Source organism: Sinocyclocheilus grahami, unplaced genomic scaffold (genome assembly GCF_001515645.1).
Source record: "Sinocyclocheilus grahami isolate Dianchi unplaced genomic scaffold, SAMN03320097.WGS_v1.1 scaffold3160.1, whole genome shotgun sequence".
Classification (NCBI taxonomy): domain Eukaryota; kingdom Metazoa; phylum Chordata; class Actinopteri; order Cypriniformes; family Cyprinidae; genus Sinocyclocheilus; species Sinocyclocheilus grahami.
The window spans coordinates 23,643-24,919 of NW_015508323.1; the positions used below are offsets into that span (position 1 = coordinate 23,643).

Below are 1,277 nucleotides of genomic sequence, written 5' to 3' on the forward strand. Positions count from 1 at the left end.
ATGTAATGCTACATTTCTCCAAATTTGTTCCCATGAAGAAACAAATTCACCTATATTTTAGATGGTGTGAGAGTAAGTTATCTTTTTTGGGCGAACTATTCCTTCGAAGTAAATTTAGGTTGGAGTTACCTGTCCTTGGAGCTGAACCTCTTGTCGGTGGTCAGTAGATCATGCAGCTGTTGAATATGAGCCAGGCCTGGGAGGAAGATCAGAACTGCACCATCCACATCACGAAACTGAGGTGATTTATCTGAGGAAAAGAACCAGAGATTCTTCATTTACTCATTAAAACCATTAACAAGTAGATTTCTTTGAGGAAAGACACTGCTAATAATACAGTATTGATCCTAATGAGGTACATATAATTGCTGACTCTGTGCTTACAGTACAGTATGTGTGTTATATTACCCAGGTATTCCAGTAGGTCTAATATCAGATCCATATTTATCTTATTGGGGTTCATATACTGCAGGACGTGTCGCGTCCGGCTGCTGAAGTGATCCAGCTCAGGGCTCAGATCCCAGCCTGGGCCAGAGTCCCTCACGATCGGCTCCTGAACACAAAACAACACAAACATTTGTGATAAAACGCCAAAGAATAACCTTACGCATGCTAAACAGATAAGGTATAGATAGACAGATTCTTCTGGATTTCTGTTCCAACCTGGTGCTGAAGAGTCTTTCCTCCTTTCTGTGTGATGTTGATGCTGACTTCCTCTTCCTCCTCCACAAACCTCTGAGTGTACTCTGAGTCCTGCTCCAGAACATAACCCGTCTCCTCCACGATATCCTCCAGGTGAAACACCTGCCACCACAGTTTCTCATTACTTTTGCTTATTTAACAATTTATAAAATATATGACTCGTATATGAAAAATTCATCAAAATACTAATGTTACAGTATGTAAGCATATATTTAGATATAATCTTGCCTCCACAGGGAAAGTTCTGCCAGGTATGGTGACCACAGGACAGCGGTTGAAGTAGTTGGCAAACTTTTGACAGTCGACTGTAGCGCTCATCAAGATCAAACGCAGATCCGAGCGCTTATGGACCACTTCTTTTAGTACGGTGAGGAGGAAATCTGACTGGACGCTCCGCTCATGAACCTACAATATTGAGACACGATTTTGGGGTTAAACGGTGCAGCATTAAGTGCACACAGTAGGTATATTGACAGATTTATGTGAGCTTCACCTCATCCACGATGATGTGTGTGAGGGAGCTGAGGAGTCGGTCCTGCTGTAGTTTGCGCAGCAGAACTCCAGTGGTGCAGTAC

The 1,277-nt window shown here is 42.7% G+C and overlaps 1 protein-coding gene across 1 annotated transcript; it reads right to left on the reverse strand.

Moving 5' to 3' along the window:
* Nucleotides 1–125: 125 nt before the first annotated feature.
* On the reverse strand, nt 126–1,271 carry LOC107576057 (ATP-dependent RNA helicase DHX29-like). Its single transcript, XM_016262325.1, has 5 exons — nt 1,196–1,271; nt 931–1,107; nt 664–804; nt 409–553; nt 126–250 (listed from the first exon to the last, which is right to left on the reverse strand). Exons 2-5 carry the CDS (start codon nt 1,018–1,020, stop codon nt 126–128), a joined length of 501 nt encoding a protein of 166 aa, XP_016117811.1. The 5' UTR covers nt 1,021–1,107; nt 1,196–1,271.
* Between the last annotated feature and the right edge of the window lie 6 nt (nt 1,272–1,277).